Here is a 22,417-nt window from a genome sequence, read left to right on the forward strand (position 1 = left end):
TTTGATGTTTTAAAAGATGGCCACGTCGTATAGTACGTCGGCTGGGATTAGTCAGTGCGATTCAGACTTCTGGGTCACGTGATATTGCCGGACGTTGCTACTGCGCTGTGTGCTAGCTAGTCGGTCAGAGGAGCACGCTTCAACAACACAATGGACTGGACTAGTAGATCAGATTAATACTCTGTCCACCAAGCAGCTTGTGGCCAGCTAGCTGTGTTGTCTTTTTAGCTTGGCGAAGTTTTGGCAGCACCGCAGGTTCCAGTCCTCCATCACCATGGGCGGTCGTCCGAGGTCGCTACTCGCCGCCCTGATCGCGCTGTGCTCGGCCGCAGCGTCGGCTCATGTGGATGGAGCTCCGCCCTCTAAAATAGGCAAGAAAATTACTCATCTTACCTTTTGAGATCATTATTACTTATTGTAGCAGGTAGTGTCCTGTAATAGACATAAATGTGAATTTGAATAAATTAAGTTTCATTCTGCTATGCAATATACATTAAGAGAATTGATTAAAATGATCAGTGGTGATTACATTTGGCTGCAGCGGTGGTGGGGGCCGGCATCGGGGGCAGTGCCACGGCTCATTTCCTGCGTCAGCACTTTGGTCCGGAGGTTCAAGTGGATGTGTACGAGAAAGGAGAGGTCGGAGGTCGTCTTGCAACGGTAACGGTCAACCAGCACGACTATGAGTCCGGAGGCTCGGTCATTCACTCGCTCAACCTCCACATGCAGGACTTTGTCAAACAGCTGGGTAAGCGCACGTGCACACACAACACACACACACACACACACAGGTCATGACATGCATGTGTGCAGGTGTCTTGTCTCTGCCTTCCCAGGACTTAAGTACCGTCGCAGCGTGGCAGGAAAGACGGCAGTGTTTAACAGTGAGGAGGTGATCCTGGAGGAGACTGACTGGTACTTGCTGGACCTCTTCCGCTTGTGGTGGCGCTACGGCATCAGCTTCATCCGTCTTCAGATGTGGGTGGAGGAGATCATGGAGAAATTCATGAGGTGGGCCTGCGCACGTGCTGACCTTCAACAGAATGATGATACTGAGTTTATGAACCTTGTAGGATCTACAAGTACCAGGCCCACGGCTATGCCTTCAGTTCTGTGGAGGAGCTGCTGGACTCTCTAGGGGGGAGTGGCTTCATCAACATGACACGCAGGCCGCTCTCTGATTCGCTGCTGGAGCTAGGCGTGTCTCAGCGCTTTATCGACGAGGTCATCGCGCCCATCATGAGGCACAACTATGGCCAGAATGTCAGCATTCCAGCCTTCGTAGGTCAGAGGGGCTTTCTGATTGGTCCAACATGCTCTGCGCCATCTAACACACGCTCATGTTTTCATGCTTTCAGGCGCTGTGTCTTTGGTGAGCGCTCAGAACAACCTGTGGGCAGTGGAGGGCGGGAACAAGCTGGTGTGTTCAGGCCTTTTGAAGATGGCCAATGCCAACCTCCTGCCAGCGCATATCACGTCTGTGGACCCTCTCCACTCCGGTGAGAACTTTGACTCTTTCATTTGCTCCGTTCCAACTTCCTGCATGCTGATGGCAACTTCCTGTCATTGCTACGTCAACTTCCCAAGTTGATGTCCCATCAGTGCGACGTCAACTTCCTGTCATTGTCATGTCAATTTCCTGTGACATCAACTTCTTGTCAAAGCGAGGTCAACTTCTTGTCATTGTGACATCAGCTTCTTGTCAATGCGATGTCAACTTCCTGTCATTGGGACATCAACTTCCTATCATTGCAACATCAACTTCCTATTGTTGCAATGTCAACTTCCTGTCATTGGGACATCAACTTCCTATCATTGCAACATCAACTTCCTATTGTTGCAATGTCAACTTCCTGTCATTGCGTCATCAACTTCCCATCTATGCGACGTCAACTTCTTATCATTGTGATATCATCTTCCTGTCATTGTAAATGTGAAGGCAATTTCCTGTCATTTAGATGTCAACTTCTTTTGACATCAACTTCCCATCAATGCAGTGTCAACTTCCTATCATTGTGGCGTTAACTTCCTTTTGTTGTGGCGTCATTTTCATGTTGTGACGTCAACGTCCTGTCATGGTGACATCAACTTTTTGTTCTTGTGATGTCAAATTCCTGACATTGTGACCTTCATTGTCAACGTCTTGTCAATGACTGTCAGCTTCCTGTTATTGTGGCCATCAGCAGTTTAATCAGCTGGTCATTATGAATGTAGTCGTCCCTCCCCACAGTGCAGTTCGAATTTGCAGCTTCACTGTATCATGTTTTTTCAAACATATTAAGAAATCATGCTATTTCGTGGTTGAATATGGACTATTAGTAAAAAAAAAAAAAATGCATATCTAACAACATTTTTGATTTTTTTTTTTCCTAATTTAAGTATTTTCAAGCATAAAAATTGCTAAATGAACTAAAATGCAAATACATGACACTCAAAAGACACATTCATAGTGTGAATGTAGTATTCTGCATTGATCACTAGATGTCAGTAATTGTTTGGTGAGACAAGCACCAGACTTGATCGCCGGAACAACATGCTTTTATTGCACGGTTGAATTATCTCACAACAGACACAATAATAGTAACATAATAATAATCACACTTGCGGACGTAAGCCGCAACAAGCTAAAATTTAACTCTGAACCCCCAATGACACTTCCTGTCCTCCACAAGAATACACACACGAGCATGAGTTTTATTTATGTTTTAATTGTCTTATTTTCTCGGATTATATCTACTATATTGGGTAATATAAAGGTGAGTATATGGGTGTTATGTCATGTCTAGAGGGCAGTAAAACCATATTTAGAAGAAAACAGGTTTTGTATGCGATAACTACGAAAATATTCCATTTATAAAGAAGGAATCCTACTTTGCAGAAATTGTTTTGCACTGTTGGGTCTGGAGCCGTGATAAAACATGGGATCACTGTACTACAATAGCTAACCTTGTCCATCTTTGCCCTTGCAGGGGGCACACTTCAGTACCGACTGAGCTTCACTGACGCCAAAGAGACAAAATCTGAGTTGTACGACATTGTGGTGCTAGCGACACCGCTCCAGGCCAGCGTCCGATCGGGCATCTCTTTTCGAGACTTTACGCCACCAATTGTGCAGCCGGCGGGCGACTATCACAGCACAGTCATCACTGTTGTCCACGGGTACCTCAACACCTCGCTTTTTGGCTTCCCAGACCCCCGCCTCTTCCCCTACGCCTGTGTCCTGACCACAGAGACCCCTGGCCTGTTCTTCAACAGCGTGGCCAGCATTTGTCCTGTAAACATCTCGATGGGCTTCAGGCGGAAACAAGCGCAAGAGGCCGGCGTCTATAAAGTGTTCTCGACACAGCCGCTGACCAAAGCTCAACTAAAGACGCTCTTCAGGTCAGCGCTTGTCTCCTTTGTAATGCTAACACGCTAAGAGCTGTGTTCAGTGAACCTGATCCAGAAGACGCAGTCCAGTTGAACTCTGCCTGTCCTCCTCAGGTCCTACTACTCGGTGCAGGTGACGAAGTGGCAGGCGTACCCTCATTACGGCAGCAGCCTGGCATTGCCCCCCGTGGAGCTCCATCCAAACCTCTACTACCTCAATGGTATCGAGTGGGCCGGCAGTGCCATGGAGATGAGCTCGGTGGCGGCCAAGAACATTGCCCTACTGGCTTACCACCGCTGGAACAGGCAGACTGACATGGTGGACCAGAAGGACCTCATGCACAGCGTAAAGACTGAACTTTGACCTCAAAAAGGCCAATTTATGACTCACTTAAGATTTCATGAAGGTGGTCAAGTGGTCCATTGCTCTTATGGTCCAGTACTGTGGTGGTCCATTACTCCAGTGGCCAGGTCCCCCAGTGGTCCTGTATTGTTGTGGACCAATACTTTATTGGTCCAGTACTTCTAAGAATTTATCCACATAAGGAGTGTTTCCTGCTGAATATTTGAGCCACAAAGTGTGAATGTTCTGCGATTGTTTTCATTTGATTGCTAACGTGATAGCCCAGTAGTAGATTACTTGTATAATAGATTACTTGTAGCATGGCCAAGTAACAGATTACCTGTAACAGTCAACACAGTGTCTTTGGCCAAGAAAGGAAGCACTTTGCCGTTTGTTGCACCATATCTCCTTAAAGGATTAGTTTGGATTTTTTGACAAGTTGTATGGCATCCCCATCAGTAGTGTAGTGCATCAACAGTGACTTACTCCCACTTCGTCCCGTGAGTGGAGATCTGGTCGGATTTTGGTGCCGATGAGCTTAGTTCCGGTCAGTTGGGGCCACTTAAATAAAGAGTTTGGCTTCTCAAAACAATATGCATTCAAAAGAGTAATACATTTGCATCACAAAAATGCCTCCTCAAAATAAACCAGACATCACAATCGCTCAGCGTTACTTTCGCTCTTCCGTCGTATCACTGCACACTGTCGCCTGTCTGTTGTTGTTTATGTGTTCCACAGCGAATCAAGAAGCGAGACACAGTGGCGAGCAGTGGCTTCCCGCGTATTCATCTTTGCATGTGAACACTGTGGAATACATACACAACAATACATACACGACGGGAGAAAAATAACGCCGAGCGATTGTGAGGTCGAATGTTTTCGAGGAGGCATTTCTGTGATGCAAATGTATTACTCTTTTGAATGCATATTGTTTTGAGAAGCCAAACTCTTTACTTAAGTGGACCCACCAACTAACCGGAACTACGTTCCTCATCACCAAAATCCGACCAGAACTGGACTCACGGGACGAAGTGTGGGGTAAGTTACTGTTGATGCACTACACTGCTGATGGGGATGTCATACAACTTCATGTAAAAAAATCCCAACTATCCTTGTAAGCCTTAATTAACATCCTTTTTTTTCGTTTGTTTTGTTAATTTCTCAGTGTTCAGTCAACATGTGTTTATGCAAATGAAACTCATTGGAGTAGCTGTAAATGTCAGTTATCTTTTTGCAACAATGGACTTTTTGTTTCTGTTTCCAGGGTCAGAGGATGGAGGATTTTTACTATTTGTCAAATTTTACAGGATACTGAATCTGGGGTTTTCCTTAACTGTAAGCTATAATCATCAAATTGATATAGCATTATACTGCAGTATGGCTTTTTGAACTTTACTGAAATAAATAACCCTTTCAACCGAGTTGGTATAGGCATAAGCGTTTCGCTTTTTGAACTGAACGACGGAAAAAAAAACTTTCAAAGATGTTGTAGTTTACTGTGATGCACCTGTGTATATTATGTACATGGTGCTGTTGCAATGTTACAGTGGTCGTGAAGCTGCGTCGTTCCCATTGGCTCAGCCGCATACCACGTGGGTGGGCAGTCACGCGCTTTCCAGGAAGTATCGAGGAAGAAGAAAAACAAAACAAAGCCTTGCTAGCAGTGACAGCGTGAGGACTCCAGTGGAGGCTCAGACCCACAAAACACTTGAGAGCTTTTTGCACGCAGCAGGACGCTGGCACGGCCCGCCTGGAGGTAAGTTGACCGGGCAAGTGGTCGCTTTGGGCCACTTTGGTCCACACTGTGTTGCTGCTTGTCCGCTGGTGGAGGGTTAGCTGACGAGTTAGCAGCGGCTCGCTCTTGTTGTTGGACGAGGAAGGGGCGGACGGAGGCCATTCTGAGCAGAGCCAAGCGCTTCCATTTCCGCATTAAAACGCAACGTTACAGTCGACAACAACACAACAGCGTGTTGCTTGTCCGTTGTTGTTTTTGCGTGAAGATTTTTGCGTGCATGTTGTCAGCTCCCTTACCCATCACCGTGGCTAATGTTACAAATAGCCAGTGTGTTCTTTTTAATAGTGTCTAATCATCATTGCTGTCACTAGCGCTTTGCAGCGTCTAATTCCTGCTGGTTCAAAATAGCACTTATGTAAGAAGTGATTTGTCACTTTAAACTATCAAAAACCGCCACCTGGATCATCAAAATTTGTCTCCACACAGCACACACACGCTTGTGTAGCCATCGCATGTGCGTTAAAGTGTGTTGATTTCATTAAGTGAAGCTAAATGTTGACTTTTTAACAGTAGCCTTGGCTCAGCGGGTACACGCCCCCCAACACACACACACACAGACACGCTTGCGCTGCTAGAACATTCCCTCGGTTTCTTTCTCGGTGATGTTGCTAAATGAAACACACGCGCGCGCACACACACCATTAAAGAACATTTTAAACTTACACTTTCGTTTTTCATCAAATGACTTGACGTGACTAGCAGGCTAGCCATTAGCGATTACCATTAGTTGGAAGTCATATTTGATGCAAACTGCCAACAGCTAGCATGGCTGTAGCTGTAGTCGTATATTACTTTAGTGTTTAGTGGAAGGTGAACATGTTTTAGTCAGTAAATGCTTTTCAGTGTTTGTATTTAGGCCACCGCCATCGAGGCCTCGAACTTGTTTATCTTCAGCCTCAACCTAGCTTGAACATGGGCTCTTTATTATGTAGCAGCAAGTTCCACTGACAACAGCGACGACCAATCAGGTAAGATTGGAGGCGGGCTCTCATTGTCTCTCGGCCAATAGAAAAACAGGATTACGTGGGTGTTGGCGCTGCCTATTAGGTTGCTGCTCTGTGTTGCTTCGTTGAGGGTCGTCTGACCATTAGATTTACCTGTTATATTACATTAATTTAGGTTCATCACTGTTCTTTAGTAAAGGATTTCAGCTTGCATGGGGATTGTTGTTGTGATGTGGAAGTTTGTGTTCTAACCCTACCACAACAAGGAAATAATCATATTTATTACTAATTATATACATCATTGAGCTCCATTCTGGTTTTCTTTTTCGTTACATGCATTAGTATTACATGTAGAATCCAAACCACAGATTTCATTCGATCCACAGTGTCTTGAACCTTCCAGGTTGAACTATTGCAGCCTGTGTTTATATACTGTATTCAGTATGTTCAACAATAAATTAAGTGCTATATTGTACACGCATGTGACTCGAAACACTGCTGTTTATTTTTTTTGTCATTGCCTTTGGATGCTGGGGATGTTGCTGTGCTTTCACACGCTTTTACAACATTTGAACTTTGATTTCTGCATCCACCTTGCTCTGATTCAGTCCAAATAACAAAAAATGGACTTGCTGTGCACATTACAGCTGATGTATGTGCACATGAAAGAAGCACTCGGTGATAGATGAAGTTGATTTCTTACAGTATCCGTCTTTAAAGGCATGAGCGGCCAGCGGGGATGCTCAGAAGAAAGTTTATGGAATGAAAAAGTACATTTCTCTTTATGTCGTTATTAAACATGCTGTGATATTTTACAATATTATAGAGCAACTGATTTATATAGGTAATGTTAGCGTTCAAATGAGACGAATGAGACCAAGTGTTTAACAAAGAGATAAAACACAAATTCCGCCTCTTTCTTCTGGGCAACCTGCTCATGCCTTTAAAGACAGATATCCCTCAGGTCTGGTGCCCCTGGTAGCCAGGCTAACTTCCCTTTTGTCAACTTGCAGCCTTTCTCTCATGCAGTTGTTTCAGGGGGTTGTGAGCGTTTTTGTAACTTGTGGCATTTTCTTTTGCATTTGCGATCGTTACGTTTTATGGTGTTTTGTGTTTTTTGGGGTTATTTCTGTGTTTTGGACATTGTTGCATGCTTGCCCCTGCCATCCACCGTAATTTCTGTTATCTGCTGAGTCACACTGACTGTGCAACAAAAAAGGAGGCAAATGATATTTCCTTTGAATCTAATTACGTATATATTATCAGTACATTCTATTGATGGTAGCAGATGATCATATTAATATTGACTTTGAATTGAGCATTCTGCTGTCAATTATTTCATGAATCATGAAAAGCCTGCCTCGTCCTCATCAGACTAGCAGTGAGCTAACATCTGCACGCTTTAGCTCATATTTCACATTTCGTAGATGAATAGCCCAGCGCGACTGAGGAAAGTCGGCATCTCCTGCTCGTTATCCGGGAAGGGATCAGGATCAGTCGGCAGCGCATTCCAAACGTGGCTCGGCTGATTGGCCTACTTGGACGCCGTCCAGCGTTTGGAGGCAGGCCTGTGTGAGCTGCTTGTATGATATAGTAGTTTGCTTTGGAAACATCCACAAAACACAACATTTGTGTTGTTTTCTCTATTATTTAATTAACTTAGCCTTATAATTGTTATACACACATTTTGTCCTGAAAGGTTGACTAAAATTAACCATATTGAAGCTCATTTTTTAACCTTAAAGGAGAGAGACAGATAGCAACAATATAATCTACGCTCTTTAATGTGTTCCAATACCCAAGTGAATGAAAGCGCAGCTGGAGTGGAGTAGCTCTACCTAGTGGAGACGGTGGAAGTGAAAGTGTTGAAAGGGGCTCTATCCTGCTCATTTCACGGTCTTCTAAAAGGATACTGGATGCCAAATGAAATACTCCATAAATCTCAAGTACAGGGTAATTTTACTGTACATTCCTCTCCTTTTGGGCAACATGCTTGGCCTCTGCAGCCTCCTCCCCATCCACATCTGCCCTGATAGAGACTCCCACCTCAAGTGGTTGAAAAATTAAATATTGGTTATAATTGGATGAATATTGGGCTGCACGGTGGCCTAGTGGTTAGCATGTTGGCCACACAGTCAGGGGATTGGGAAGATCTGGGTTCGGATCTCCGTTGGGCATCTCTGTTTGGAGTTTGCATGTTCTCCCCGTGCGTGCGTGGGTTTTCTCCGGGTATTGCGGTTTCCTCCCACATTCCAATTGGGCTAATTGGCGACTCTAAATTGTCCATAGGTATAAATGTGAGTGAATGATTGTTTGTCTATATGTGCCTTGCGATTGACTGGCGACCAATCCAGGGTGTACTCCGCCTCTCGCCCGAAGTCAGCGGGGATAGGCTCCAGCATACCCGCGACCCTAGGATAAGCGGCATAGAAGTTGGATGAATGAATATTGGGGAATCCAGCGTCAAAGATACACAATCCTTACATTCTGAAAAACACTTTCTGGGTGACATTTTCAGTAGAAACGGTACGTACCAAGCAGCGGACTTCCTAAAATTGTGATGGGAGAAATTCACAAGATCTCATGAAGTTCTCATACCCGATCGTACACCAGATTCAGGAATGGTGTAAAAATGAAAGCAGGTATAAGTTAAAAACACACCAAGTCCATCATATGGTACTTCCACATCCTGTCGAACAAGAGAACAACATTTTAACATATACATAAGTATGAAACGTTGGAAATGTAGGATAGCAGCCCTTTTAAAAAATGTAAAAAAAAAATGGGTCCATTATGTTGGTGGTGTACAGCAGCCATGAGGACTGATGTGTAATCACATTACTTTTTAGGTGTCGGCATGACACTGCAAGAATACTTCAGGAAGTCACCTGTGTTTGTCTCTTAGAAAGGAAGGATTGTTGGTCTCTGACCAAAGCCCACAGCTAGATCATTTTGTAATGATGTAGGGTGGGATTTCAGAGCAGCCACATGGCTGCGCATGATTCTTGGAGGAAAGCCGTTTATGAAAATGGTCCCATCTTGTGTTTTTGGAGACTAGTACAAATGTTGTGTGCCGTTAGACAAGTAGACGAGCATGTAGCTGCGGCGCTTCTGTGTGCTTCCTGTCGGTTCCTGTCACTTCCTGCCACACAACAAGTGTGACAAGTTCACTCAAGTCACTGAGAGGACGGGTTGGCACTTAAACATTTCCATGTATTTGCAATACAAAAGTAGCCAAGGAAGAGGCAAGCGCGGTCATCATTCGGTGACACGCGTACGCTATGGAGGTCACATGACTGTGGCCTCAAAATGTTGATTTTAGAGCATCAAGAGATTCTTTTACATCCATCCATCCATCCATTGTCTATGCTGCTTATCCAGATTAGGGGAGGGGGTATGCTGGAGCCTCTCCCAGCTGACTTTGGGCGAGAGGCGAGGGACACTCTTGACTGGTCTCCAGCCAATCACAACCATTCACACTCACATTCATACCTATGGACAATTTACAGTCGCCAGTAAACCTAACATTCATGTTTTTGGAATGTGGGAGGAAACCGGAGTACCCGGAGAAAACCCACGCATGCACGGAGGGAACATGCAAACTCCACACAGAGATGCCCAAGCGGATATTCTTCCCGATCTTCTGACTGTGTGGCCAACATGCTAACCACTCATCACCACTAACCGCCCCATTCTCTTACATCTTCTCTTTATTCAGATCTTTCTCTGTGTACAGTAGAACAGTTTGTTCTGATGTACAAACAATGTGTCGCAATGTGGTAACTGTCCTACAGGTGTAAAAAGAAGTCAAGCAATGTTAATATTCAAGTGTATAAACAATAAAAGCCTCCACGGGTGCAAGGCTGCTGCTGCTGTACGACCTCTGTGACCTTGCACATCATCATCGTGATTTTCACGTCTGAACTTTCTACTTTTGTTTCTTCCAGACTTGATCCGGCACAGACGTCACGCGTGCACGTGGTGACACGCCTGACCACATTGGATTGAGACGGCATACTGACTCCGCCCCCTCCCCTCTCCCCCAGACATCTGCACACCACTGGGACCAGACAGGAGGCCCGGAGGTTCCCCCCCACTCCCCACCCCCGCTGGAGCTCTAAGCTGTGCCTTGCGATGCCTCAGGTGGGCGGGGTGGGAGTAGAGTGTCATGTGATGTTATATCGCTATGGTAACGAGAGATGCTGTGTGTTTCACATACAATGCCACCTAGAGGCGGAGTGTTGCGTCACTCCAGGTTGTGTGCTTTTTTATGATGATAACACTGACAAAAATAAGATGTGTGTGTGTTTGTGTTGCAGCCCAGTGTCAGTGGGATGGAGCCTCCCTTTGGGGACGACTTTCAGAACTACTCCTTTGCTGACCAGGCGCTGACCAGCACTGAGCTGCTAGCCAACACCTCCGACCCAGATTTCATGTACGAACTGGTAAGTGACGCACCCATGCACACACACACGTGTGCGTAACCCTTCAGTGTAGAAGAAGAGAAGCTGATGTTTGATGGCGTTTATGGACCATTTTCTTCTTGCTAGCGTTCTACTCTAATACACTTCCTGTTAGCAAAGTACCTGCTTGCTTCCAGTGCTGGTAGCAATAATTGAACATATCTATGCGGTGTGCTGATCTGCTACTTGGCGTTTGAAACAGAAAACCTCGTTGTGGTGTCTGTGTGACCTTTGCCCTTCTCTGTGACATCTTCCTTCAGCTGTCAGCTAGCTTCAAGTAGAAATAATTTCATACATGGAAGCCATGAAGATTGTTGAAATACACACCGTACACTGAAAAACAAACAGAGTGAGACATCCTGTCTTCCACCCCCACAGGACAGAGACATGAGTCACAGACAGAGCCCCTACAGCGATGGCATGGTCGGCGTCCCCGAGGCGGTCAAAGAGTCTGACAGCGGCGGCACAGAGCAGCTGATGTTGTCGGGCGAGTGCGACACCGTGCATGGCAACTCGGCGTTTGAGCAGTGGGACTCGTACTGGGAAGACCTGACGAGGTAAGACTGACCAGGCGGAGTCATTGCACACTAATGCATCATGAGGAAGCCACACCCCCTGCAGCGGCTTACATCATATGGAGAGACGGTTGAACACATTCATTATTAATGTGTGTGTGTGTGCGTCTGTGTGTCAGATACACTCGCTTGGCCAGCTGTGACATTTGGGGCACCAAGGAGGTGGACTTTCTGGGAATAGACGACTTCTCCAGTCCTTACCAGGATGAGGAGGTGATTGGCAGAACTCCCACCTTGGCTCAGCTAAACAGCGAGGACTCGCAGCCCGTTTGCGAGGCGCTCTACCCTCCTGTCGACCTCACCCCACCGGCACCGCCACTACCGCCCACGCAGCCCGCCTGCCCCTATAAGAGACCCCCTCTTCTCGGCTCAGGCCCCGGCCTTTCCCGGCCCTCTGCGAGCTCCTCCTCGTCTCGCCACTGCCGGAATCTCCTCCTGGACTTCCCAGAAGGCTTCCAGAAGGCCACCAGGCCGGTCCCTTCCAGCACTGAGACTATGACAAAGACGCAGCACCCCCTGAGTCCCGCGCCGGAACACAGCCACGTTCCAGTCAAAGTCCAGGGGCGAGCAAGCAAGATGGCCTCTCCTGCCTCCAGCAGCTGTGACTTTGTGCGCAAGGCTAAGGTTCGCGTGAGCACCGCTTATAAAAGTCAGGCCGATGCACCCTCCCAGACTTACTTTGAGAGGTTAGACGCTCCTCATGACAACATGGCGTCCACCTCCAGCAGCGGCAGCTTTGAAAGGAGGGCGGAGCCGAGCAGGAGAAGAGAGACGACCGCGGTGTGGTCCGCTGCCCCTCAGCTGCTGGAGGCCTGCCCTGACCTGGAAGGTGGAGCGTCAGCAGCGAGCAGCGGTGAGGTTGTGGGCGGGGCCAGCGGCGGTGAGGGCACGGATGTCGTCGATGGCACAGAGAAGAGCAAAGAAGAACACAACTACTCGCTCTTCCTGACACAAAGCCGCCTGGCGGGACGAAGCCACTCCCAACTGGTGGAAGAGGAAGAGGAGGAGGAAGACGAGGAAGAAGAGGCGGAGGAGGAAGAGGAGGAGGAGGAGGAGGAAGGCGATGGGCTGGAGCTGGACGATGAAGACCACGACGAAGGCTTCGGCAGCGAGCACGAGCTTTCTGACAACGAGGAGGACGAGGATGAAGACTATGAAGCCGACAAGGATGACGACATGAGTGACGCTTTCTCCGAGCAAGGTACTCGCTCAACTTCATCATCTTCTTTTTCACGTGTCTCACCCTCCTCTCCCGCCCCCACCAGGCTGCGATGTGGCGCTGATGGACGACGTCAAGGGTCTGACGGCGGGGGCGTCGAGCCGCAAGAGAGCAAAGCGCCGCTACTTCTGGGAATACAGCGAGCAGTTGACACCCTCCAAGCAGGAACGCATGCTTAAACCTTCTGAGTGGGACCGACACACGCTGCCCAGCAACCTGTACCAGAAGAACGGACCCCTGCACGGTAAGACCCTCTGTCTAAATGCTAGGAACACGCGTCTCAGTTGAGTGAGTCTTAGTCATTTGAGTGCATAAGTGTGTTCACAGAAGTACAGCAAAATGCAGTGCACTGCCATTACGTGATAGTTGCGCTCAAAAAGCGCAAAAATATATTAAATGTACTGTGAAGGGCACTTACCACCCTCAAGTGGGTAAATATTGCAATTGCCAATTGCCAGTGCGCAACGACATTAAATGTCAAAAGTCACACACTCAAGAACTACAGTGGTGTTAAAAAGTGTTTGGCTCCTTCCCGATTTCTTATTTTTTTGTATGTTTGTCACACTTAACTGATTCAGATCATCAAACACATTTAGTTATTAGTCAGTGACAACACAACTGAACACAAAATGCTGTTTTTAAATGAAACTTTTTTTTATGAGGGGAGAAAAAAATCCAAATCTACGTGGCCCTGATTACTGCGGCACCTGTTCTCAATCAAGAAATCACTTAAATAGGACCTGCCTGACAAAGTGAAGTAGACAAAAAGATCCTCAAAAGATAGACATCACCTGGGGTGTCCAAACTTTTTCCACGAGGGCCACATACTGAAAAATTAACAGATGCAAGGCCCACTTTGATATTATGCAACATATTAAGAAGTGATGTATATTTCAAGAAAAAACTGCACTTAATCTTTGTGATCTAGACTAAAAAGCGCATTATTAGTATGAACTTCGCTCTTTGCTCTTTTTTCCAATTTTTTGCTGTTGTTTTGATTTGGCTAATATTTCAACTTTTCCATTATCTTGGCAAATTAACTTTTTGTACTACAGTATTATGGCTTTGTTCCCGTAATATTACAACTTTTTCCCCAGCCTAATTTTCCACAATTGCCAACTTGATTTTGTTTTGTTTGTTTCGCATAATCTTACGACAGAAAAATAATGTAAATAATTCAATTCTATGCTACTAAAATGACATTATTTTTCATGATATTACTAGTTTATTGTCATAAAAGTGAGATTTTTTTCTCGTTAGAATGCGACTTTTTCTCTCAATATTTTGATTATATTCTCGGAAAATTACAGCAGTTTTTTTCCATTACTGCTGCAGTTGTTTTCTTGTTTTGTTTTGTTTTTCCCCAACTACCGGTATGTCAACTTTCTTCTCATGATATTAGGACTTTATTCCCTTAATATTTTTACTTTATTCTCGTAGCATTATAACTTTTTCCGCAACCTAATTTTTGAAAGATTACCACTTTTTTTGTTTTTTTGTTTGTTCCTCGTAATATTACGACTAATATTCTAATTATGTATTATGCTACTAAAATGACATTTTTCCTCATAATAGTATGACGTTACTCTCGCAAAATTATGACTTTTACTTGTTCGATTTTCTGTTGTTCTTTTTTTTTCTCTCTTAATAATTGACTTTATTCTTGTAAAATTACTGCTTATGTGTCCTTTTTTTGTTGTTTTGTTCAATTCTATTTGTAGAATGTGCCGCGGGCCAATAAAAAAACAGCCGCGGGCCGCATATAACCCCCAAGCCTCAGTTTGGTCATTCGTGGTCTACACAGCATTCTTATTCAAGTGTACTGATGGAAGTATTCCATTCGAGACACATTCTGAGTGTCCCACCCGGTAAATCAACTCAGAGTTAGCACTGTCTGAATTGGTGCACTTAGGTGCTTACTGGGGGTGTCACGAGACACCCAACTCACAAGACGAGACGATATACGAGATTGGGTCCGTGAGACGGGACGAGATCTTAACATGAATTTTAAGAAAAGTACTTTTTTATTTAACAGATTCACAGAACAATGAAGGTGCGTTTTGAAGTGATTATTCTCCTACAAATTGACTCTAAACAATATTATGTCTACATTTCCTGAAACCAAATAAACCACTAATGTTATGATAATATATAATAAATTATTATTATTAAATATATTATTTATTTTTATTACTATTATTTTTATTATATTTATATATTTTATTTATTATTATTATTATTATTATTATTATTATTATTATTATTATTATGTGTATAATTATATATATATATATATATATATATATAATTTTTTTATTTTTATTATTATTGTATACTATATATATACAATAACGTAAAACATGCCATGGTCATGTGGGGGTGTCCTCATGCAGGCAAGTACACGTTGAAGAAGTCTCGGCGTACAGATGTGGAAGACCTGACTCCCAATCCTAGGAAACTTCTTCAGATCGGCACAGAGCTACGAAAACTCAACAAGGTCATCGGCGACCTGACGCCTGTCAGCGAGCTGCCCATCACTGCACGCCCCTGGTCACGCAAGGAGAAAAACAAGCTGGCATCCAGGTAAGTGCACTTATACACACACACACACACACACGCACGCACCATGGATGTGTGTCACATGACCACAAGGTTGTCTTCCGTGTGCAGGGCGTGTCGTCTGAAGAAGAAGGCTCAGTACGAAGCCAACAAGGTCAAGCTGTGGGGACTCAGCACAGAGTATGGTGAGTTTGCATTTGTCGCCGTGGTAACTACGGCATCTTTCGCGTCCTGCTTCACTTCCTGTTGCCGCTCTCCAGATCGCCTGCTGTTCGTCATCAACGCCATCAAGGAGGAGATCGTCACTCGCGTGGAGGACTCGTCCCCTCAGTCCAGCAGCATGAGCGACACACTGGAACGACTCATCCAGGAGACACTCGGTGAGGCGGAGCCTCTCGCTGCTGATTTACACACAAGTCATAGTGGAAAGCACCAGTAGGGGGCAGTAAAGCTCCACAATGTTTTTAATTTAGTGTAATAATATATGTATTTATTGTAATAATTAATTATTAATCCAATGCAGTGTTTCCCCTACGGTGTTTACGGCTTATTTTTGTAGACGCGACCATGTAGCACCATGTTACACCCCGCCCCCCTAACTTAATAGCAAGGGAAACACTTCAGAAAAGTCCAAATTCATTCAGAATTCTCTATTTGTGTGTTTGCAGTGGCATCTCCTGTTGCTGGGCAGACTTCAGACTTCGTAAACAAGATCCTAGAGAACACGGGATGCGGCGACCCCACTGGTGGACTGGTGGGCCTGCGTGTGCCCACCTCTAAAATCTAGACAGACGGCGGTCCACCCAGCGGCGTGGACTCAGCGTTCCCACCGTGCTGTCCCTCTGTAACCACGCTCCTCTGCATGCCCCTCCCACCCAGAGTACATGCACATGTTTAGTCACACGAGCACACATCGTACATGTGTGTGTGTGTGTGTGTGTGTGTGTGCTTCTTGTAGCACCTTGTCGCACCTGAATGACGCCCTCGCTTCCCGCACCCCACGCCGCCGCTTCGCCCCCGACTGGCTCGTCGTGTCTTTGGTCTACAACGCCCCCACAGGCGAGCGTGTTGTTAGCATGCATCTCACGCAGCAGCACGTCAAGTCAGCAGCTTTGGTTGCCACGGCAACAACCAAGAACAGCGTGCTTGCCTGCACGTGTTCCCAAACCTAAGGGGGACGTTCCACGTGGACGGAGTGTAACGGGCATCGGTTGGAATGATGAAGATGAAGCTCCTCTGGGAGGACGGTGGCTCCCCACCCCTTTGTGTACTATCTGTACAGTAGACGTGAGCGCTCAGAGTGTGTGTTCATACTCGTGTTTGATCCCACTTCTATTCATTGTGCCTTGCGTGTGTGTGCGTGTGTGTGTGCGTGTGTGTGACGGCGGGAGCTGTACTTTGTGTGTGCGAGTGGGAGGAGATGCCTGTGAAGGTTGTGATGTGTTCAAAGATCTCGTGAATGTACGTTAATATGAGCGCTCTGCTTGCGTGATGCCACAGAGTCACTGTGTGTGTGTGTGTGTGCGCGTGTGTGTGTGTGTAAATGTGTGGCCTCTGCAATAGATGACTTTTGCTTGTTGGTACTCTCTCTAGTGAGGAGGGGCAGGGTGTGGGGTTGGGAGGGGGGGAGATTTACTGAGAGCTATTTTTGAGTTACGAACGAATATTTGCACACTCTATTTTGATTGTTTTTGTACCAAAGACACATGCAACAAGATGGCGACCAGCCAGTCAACGTAAGGTTTTGCACAGCTTACCTGACGCCGTATTGAATGTAACACGTGACACAGTGTGTGCGGGGATCGGTAGGGGGGCTTTGGGGGACCTCGGAGAACTGTGAAACTAGTTGGGTCCAACACAAAAGGAACATTCATTTCTTTCAGTTTTTGGCCAACCTGCTAGCGCGGCGAGATAAGCTAACGTCGACAACCAAAATGTTCCCGCATTTGTCCGGAAGATGTACATAAGCCGGTTGTCGTGGCAACCGAGTCCTCCTCCAGCATGGCGCCGTGTAATGTCCCCTCCGCATTGACACGTTGTCTGTTTTTCTACTTTAGCCGCCGGCTGGTGTCAAAGGTTGGACACACAATCAGGATTGTTGTCATGGAGAAGTCATGTGACCTTTCCCCCCCATTAGCTTTTCGACGACACGTTAAATACACGCCTTGTGGGTGTTGCCGTGTGCGCGCGCGCGCACGTGTGTGTGTGTGGTGTTCCTCCTCGCGGGACATGCTGACATTCCCAGGAATTTGAACTATTAATGAATCATTCGTAGATTTCATCGTGCTCCACACGTATATATAATATATAAATATTTCTATTTTTAATGATGTGGTTCCGTCTAAAGAAGGGAGAACTGGTGCTTTTTTTGGGGAAGGATGATCCAAGATTCTTATTTGACTCGCTCTCCTCTCCCGTCCATTTCCATTTTTTTAGTTTGCATTTTTTTGTAAATAGTTCTGAAGTTAAGCTACGTGGTAGATTATCTACAGTATATATAAATATGTGTTGAAAATACTCTATATGTTTCAAGCAAAAGCACTTTGTCCAAAAAAGAAAAGAGAAAAAAGGAAAAGAAAAACATTTTTTCTTCCATTTGCTGCTAAACGGCCTGGTGTGTGAATGCTGCAAGACGACTACTTGCTAGGGCGACCCCCGACCCCACCTCCCGTGACCCCATGTTTCACCTGGCTCGGTCCAGTCTGCGACCCGGTCTGTGAGCGACGTTTCCAAAATGTTCTGTTTGTGTGGCAAACGGGGGGTGTGCGTACGTGTGTGTGTGTGTGAGACGGGCCGGGTCTATGTCCTGGACGGTGTGTTGCCTTGAGTAGAAGTTTCCTATGGAAAAACAGATTGTGCTTTGACTTCCTCTTCAGGGTGATGTACAGTGTAGACGGCTACATTGTCATTTGTTAACTGATTTCTACTTGTGACTTAACAAGGAGGCGGGGTTTAGAAGTTCTATATATATATCACTGTACTGTATGGCAAGCCAACCATGAAGACTCAATGTGGACTCTTTCTGCCTTCCTAAACAACTTTCACCACTCAACAATAAAGCATGGGCAGGAGGCGTGGCCACGGGGGCCTGCTCTGCCCATATCCGGTCAACTTCAACAAACCCACTCAGCCTGATTGGCTCAGAACCACCTTGACTGAAGTAGCATCCTTGTCAGTTTTGCAGGGGGAAGGGGGTCAACCTGTGGTTCACGGTCCGCTGGCTGACCAACAGTAGACTGGCTGTCAAACGTGTGTGTTTGTGCGTGTGTGTGTGTGTGTGCGTATGTGTGTGGCATGGGAACGTAAAAAGACTCTGTGGCATTTTTACAGTCCAGGAGATGAAAGGAGAGAAAATGGCCGCCACCGAGCTAGCGATAATGTGTACCTTTGTGCTACTTTGTCGGCAAATGTGGATGGCGACGCTCTTCTTCAGCAAATCAGGGTAATTTTTCCTTCTTCTGTGTAACGTGTGGAGTGCGAAAGTGGGCGTGGCCACCGGTGACTAGTCAGTGTCAATCAACATGGTGCAACGCCCCCCCCCCAGCAGGCCAACAGACTTTTTCTCCAGCGTGCTCCGGTGCGGCTCGGTCACATGGTGCTGATCGCTTCCCGTCGGCCTCTATGAGCATGCCTGAAGTTGTCTTTGTAAAAGCAAGGACTCACGCCTCACCAACGCCACCCAATAAAAAAGGATTCTCGCTAATTCCACACGTCACGGCATATCATAGCAGGCCCACATACCCGACCCTTGGTGGCTATGAGCAGTCGAGTAATGACGTCATTGTGTTCTTTGAACAGGAAAGTACCGACGATGCTCATGGCACACCTAACGCATTCTCTGCTCTGCCGCCCCCTTGTGGCTTTTTGTCAGGACTGCCGGTTAGCTGGCTCAGGCTAACGTTGGGCGGCGTGGTCAGACGTGAGTCTTGCTTCCAGAAGTTTCCGAGGCATTTCAAATGTTTCCTGTACAACACTTTTGCTCCAAAACGTTTGGAAAAGCAGTTCGAGCGAGTGTGGTCATGTGACCGCAGGGCTCGTTGGACTCACTTTCTCAGTGGAAAGACTTCTACTTGCTGCTATGGGACGAGCTCCAAGGGTTCTGGACTCTGTGTGTAATGGACCTGCACTCACTCGGACCAGAACATGCTAACTCCAGTATGAGGCCTGCTCAACCCGGTGCCTTAATCTGATACCAGAACACCAGTCTGCACCTTCATCCGTCAGTCAGAACCCCGAGCCGGGCTTCTCACAACTTTTCTTTGACTGTTTGGGGAACCCGGTTCTGTTCTGCCCTTCTCTGCTCACTACGCCGCCTCAAAGCGTTCGGAGTCGCGTCATACTTTACCATTTTTTTTCTAAGCAAAGTGCCAGGCCTCGCTTTAGATGGTGCTAGCATATCCGCGGCTAAGTGCTGTCATGGCCCAAACGTTTTTTTGTTTTGTTGTTGTTGTTATCATTGAGTTCCACGTGCTGCTGCTGCTGCTTAGCTTATGAATATGATGATGATGATGATGAAGAATGTAGAGTCCTCCTCCTCCCACTTCCTGTCAGGCCTTGATTGTCTCTTTGTGTCGCCGCTCCTTCCTGTTGTTCATATGACCTTGTTTGGATTCATTTTGATTAATTCGCATTTAAACTGTGGAGTATTTTGTCTCTTTTTGCGCTGGTGTCACTTAATAAGGCGAGCGAACACTTCAGTCTCGTGACGTGGCCGCCAGGTGGCAGCAGCAGTGAACGTTGGCCTGAAGCAGCTCTTCAAAAAGACGACTTTTTGGTGGCGCTTCTGCTCGCGTGTATTTGACTGGCAAGATGGCGGAGAAAGGTGCCTCATTTAGTTTTAAAAACGAATAAATCGTAAATTTGGCTCAGTCATGTCACAATAGCAACAAAAGTCTTCGGGATTTTCTGGAAAAGCTTTTGGGTGCTTTTTTTTTCTTTTATTCCACATTTTTCCAGAAGGGCTTTGAGGTCAGTGAAGGCCGGTGGGCAGAGACCCCGCCCCACCACCCTACCCTCAATCCCACCCCCACCCATCGTGGTTCCTCTGGTGCAGACTGAACTTCCCAACCTGATCCAAGTTCCCCGGCGACACAATTCCGCGACTGAGGAGGAAGCTTTTCCCTCGTTCAAGTTTTCCTCGGAAGTCCAGCGCTACACATCGCCGTGGTTGTGATGCTCGTGGTCTTGTACGGTGACATTAGCGGACAGCGTGGGATGTTTGCGTGCTTGTAGTTACCTCCCCACCAGCCCCACCCGCTGTCGCTAGGACGGCCCACTTCATGGCTCTACTTCTTGTCATCCAGAAAGACAACCTGCTGAAACCAACTTCCTCTCTTTAGCGACCACGTCTATCTTTGTAGTTCACATATATGCCTGTTATACAAGTACACTTGTTCTATTTATGTTGTGTAAGAAATGTCGTGCTACTCAACTTTGCTTTCTTTCTTTTGGAGGCACACGCATGGTCATCTAACGGATGTTTTTTTTATTGTTATAATTTTTTATTTGTAATGGTTGTACTGTAACAACAAGTCATTGTGTATCAGAGCTTCTTGCAAAAGATTTGGTGTCTGGCTGCTCGACACTCGCCCACAATCTCTGTGGTGTTTGTGCCTCTTTGATTTGTCCAACAATCATTGTTTCGCTCTTGTATCAGCCAGGAGTTGGTACTGCACCTCTGCTTGTAACCACAATAGTCCCATTTTCTTCATTGAGTTTAATATCAAATATAATAAAACCATTAGCACCCCAACCCTGTCTCTGTGCTCACCGTGTCCGGTTATGAAATATCCCTGTGAATATTCTCATTCATCCATTCATTGTATTTCCAGGGCATTTAAACGATCCCAACTGCACTCTTCAGTCTCAGAAGACGTTGCACCTCTCATCCGAGCAGGCTTCATCAGTTCATGCTCAAATACTAGATAGGACAGCTCTATTCTGAGAGCTCGGTGCAAAATCCAATCTATTTGTCCTCTAAAGGAGGAGGCAGGTCCAGACGGGAATGGTTGGCTCTTCATTGGTATTAAAATGACGATTTGGGTCGCTGTCAAATGACGTACAATGGTGTGGGGCCTCTGCCCGCTAGCGACGGTCGTTCGGGTGGTATCACCTTTGTTAGCATCCCATTCAAATGTAATGATGGCCATGGACCCACCTGAAACCAAGGTGGCTGTGCCTTGTTTATTTGTTAAGAGGCTGAATCACTGAATCACTGAATCTTTAAGGAAGGAATGAGAGGACAGCATTGCGAGGGTGATTCCCCCCCCCCCCCCCCCCCCCGGTCAGAGATGGCTTCTCACCTTAACATAGATGGCTTCCCTCACTCCTTCTTCCAACCATCCTTCTCTGTTCAGAATGTGTACATTTTTGTCCTCAAAAGAGTCCTCTTTCTCTTTAGGGTGCAGGTACACCGCGGAGTCTTGATCTGAAGAGTCACCCCGTTTGTGTTGTGCCATGCACATGCTTGATTTCGCCAATGTAAGAAGTTCGGTTGCGAAGACACAAAGTCATAATATACATGTAGAATGGACGAAAAGGGAATAAAACGTTATGGTCATTGAAGTTGTACAATGAAATTAAAGTGCAACCCAGCGTGTAACAAAGAGCAATAATACACGATTATAACCATCAGGTAAATATGCAGGTAAAAGACACATTCAACACTTTCAAACCTTTTGCATGTCCGTTTCTGTCAGTTTCAATATGTGCAAATATGTCGTGTAAACATGATATGGAGTAACGTAGTGCAAACATCAGCATTAGTCCTTGTTCAGGGCAGCGACTGCTCTAGGTTGAAACTGTTCTTATTCTGGAATTTAAAGTCCTATATCTTCAACTGGATGTTAGCAGTTCATTCTAGCGATTCTAGCGATTTATTTAAATCGTGTTTGTGTTTTAAAATACATTTGTATATTGTCATGTGTAGTTATATGTGAAAGTTCAGGTTGAATGAGCATCACCTGACAGGAAATACGTCGTTTTCTGTAGTGACGTACAATACCACTGATTTTCAAATTTAGGCAGGTATCAGCGATACCGATACTTTGTGGAAATACACCGTATGTGTCGGGTAAATTTTAAAAAGTAGTTTATTTCAAATTAAAGCATAGATCATAGCATAAAAAATACATGAGTTATTTATTTTAAA

At 45.9% G+C, this 22,417-nt stretch overlaps 2 protein-coding genes across 4 annotated transcripts; both read left to right on the forward strand.

Annotated features, from left to right (window-relative positions):
* The first annotated feature begins 69 nt into the window (after positions 1-69).
* LOC129169120 (prenylcysteine oxidase-like) lies at positions 70-4,280 on the forward strand. 3 transcript variants are annotated; one of them, XM_054755199.1, is made up of 7 exons: positions 70-371; positions 542-748; positions 837-1,011; positions 1,074-1,285; positions 1,359-1,499; positions 3,192-3,381; positions 3,484-4,280. In XM_054755199.1, exons 1-7 carry the CDS (start codon positions 275-277, stop codon positions 3,731-3,733), a joined length of 1,272 nt encoding a protein of 423 aa, XP_054611174.1. In that variant the 5' UTR covers positions 70-274; the 3' UTR covers positions 3,734-4,280. The 3 variants fall into 3 exon arrangements, with proteins under 3 accessions (XP_054611174.1, XP_054611173.1, XP_054611172.1); XM_054755198.1 differs by having other exon boundaries at positions 71-371; positions 837-978; positions 2,970-3,381; positions 3,484-4,279; XM_054755197.1 differs by having other exon boundaries at positions 72-371; positions 2,970-3,381; positions 3,484-4,279.
* A 1,050-nt stretch (positions 4,281-5,330) lies between these two features.
* crebrf (creb3 regulatory factor) lies at positions 5,331-21,019 on the forward strand. Its single transcript, XM_054755798.1, has 10 exons — positions 5,331-5,468; positions 10,399-10,594; positions 10,771-10,896; positions 11,293-11,471; positions 11,609-12,690; positions 12,755-12,952; positions 15,102-15,291; positions 15,379-15,452; positions 15,528-15,647; positions 15,936-21,019. The coding sequence occupies exons 2-10, from the start codon at positions 10,586-10,588 to the stop codon at positions 16,052-16,054; spliced, it is 2,097 nt and encodes a 698-aa protein (XP_054611773.1). The 5' UTR covers positions 5,331-5,468; positions 10,399-10,585; the 3' UTR covers positions 16,055-21,019.
* The last annotated feature ends 1,398 nt before the right edge of the window (positions 21,020-22,417 follow it).

This window comes from Dunckerocampus dactyliophorus, chromosome 16, assembly GCF_027744805.1.
Source record: "Dunckerocampus dactyliophorus isolate RoL2022-P2 chromosome 16, RoL_Ddac_1.1, whole genome shotgun sequence".
Taxonomy (NCBI): domain Eukaryota; kingdom Metazoa; phylum Chordata; class Actinopteri; order Syngnathiformes; family Syngnathidae; genus Dunckerocampus; species Dunckerocampus dactyliophorus.